Source organism: Chrysochloris asiatica, unplaced genomic scaffold (genome assembly GCF_000296735.1).
Source record: "Chrysochloris asiatica unplaced genomic scaffold, ChrAsi1.0 scaffold00487, whole genome shotgun sequence".
NCBI classification, from domain to species: Eukaryota; Metazoa; Chordata; class Mammalia; order Afrosoricida; family Chrysochloridae; genus Chrysochloris; species Chrysochloris asiatica.
The window spans coordinates 309,743-310,580 of record NW_006409005.1 but is presented as its reverse complement, the minus strand read 5'-3'; the positions used below and the strand labels follow the sequence as shown (position 1 = coordinate 310,580).

At 35.3% G+C, this 838-nt stretch overlaps 1 protein-coding gene across 1 annotated transcript in view; it reads left to right on the top strand.

Moving 5' to 3' along the window:
- Window positions 1-635, top strand: part of OXCT1 (3-oxoacid CoA transferase 1) — a 251,550-nt gene extending 250,915 nt beyond the window's left edge. The window contains exon 16 of the mRNA XM_006877358.1: window positions 594-635. Within this exon, the coding sequence (XP_006877420.1) occupies window positions 594-635 (42 nt within the window). The remainder of the gene's footprint in view (window positions 1-593) is intronic.
- Window positions 636-838: the final 203 nt, after the last annotated feature.

Below are 838 nucleotides of genomic sequence, written 5' to 3'. Positions count from 1 at the left end.
GTCATCCATCAGCTAGAGATTCTTACAGGCTTGTGCCCCCAAGTCCATAGGTTAGGCAATAGGAAGAATGAAGAGTTCTGGCAAAATGTTTATAATCTAGAGGCAGAATATACTTTAGGGAAAACTCTTTTTGTTTTGAAGCCTCCAGCTGTTTGAATAAAGCCTACATTATGAAGGATAATCAGCTTTACTTAAAGCTAACTGTTAAAATCACACATAACTACTTTATAACACCATCTTGACTAGTGTGTAACCAAAAAACTGGACTCTATAACCTAACCAAGTTGAAACTTAAAATGAACCATCACACACCTGTCCTTTTCCACTTTGTACTTTTGGCAAACTGAATGATCCTTAACTTAGGAGTTTTAATGTGAGAAGGTTGAAAACCAGTAAATACCCACAATGCAACAAACAGAAAAGAATTTCTCTGTCCCAGTGATTCAGAATAGAAAATAATACAGGAATCCCAAGGGATATTCATGTGAGGTGTTTGTCGTCCACAACATCTCAGTTTGGAAATTCAAAAGAGATATTCTTACTCAGTGTGTTTCATAACATAATTTGATTTTTTTTTCTCTTTCTTTTACCAGGTTTCACCAAAGCTCATGCCAATGAAGCAGATCACAGCTTGAAATGTAGACCAAACAACTGTACCAGGAGATGTGTGCAGCTTTTTTTGTTTATTTGTTTTTCCAGTTTAATGACATCAGATTTAGTTGAAAGGAGTTTAGGAATCACATTTGTCTAATGAACAAGTCATTTTTTAGTAGTCTTCTAGCATTTCTGGTGTTATATAGCCATATAGGCTTTGTTTTCTGTAGCGTGCTATAGCATT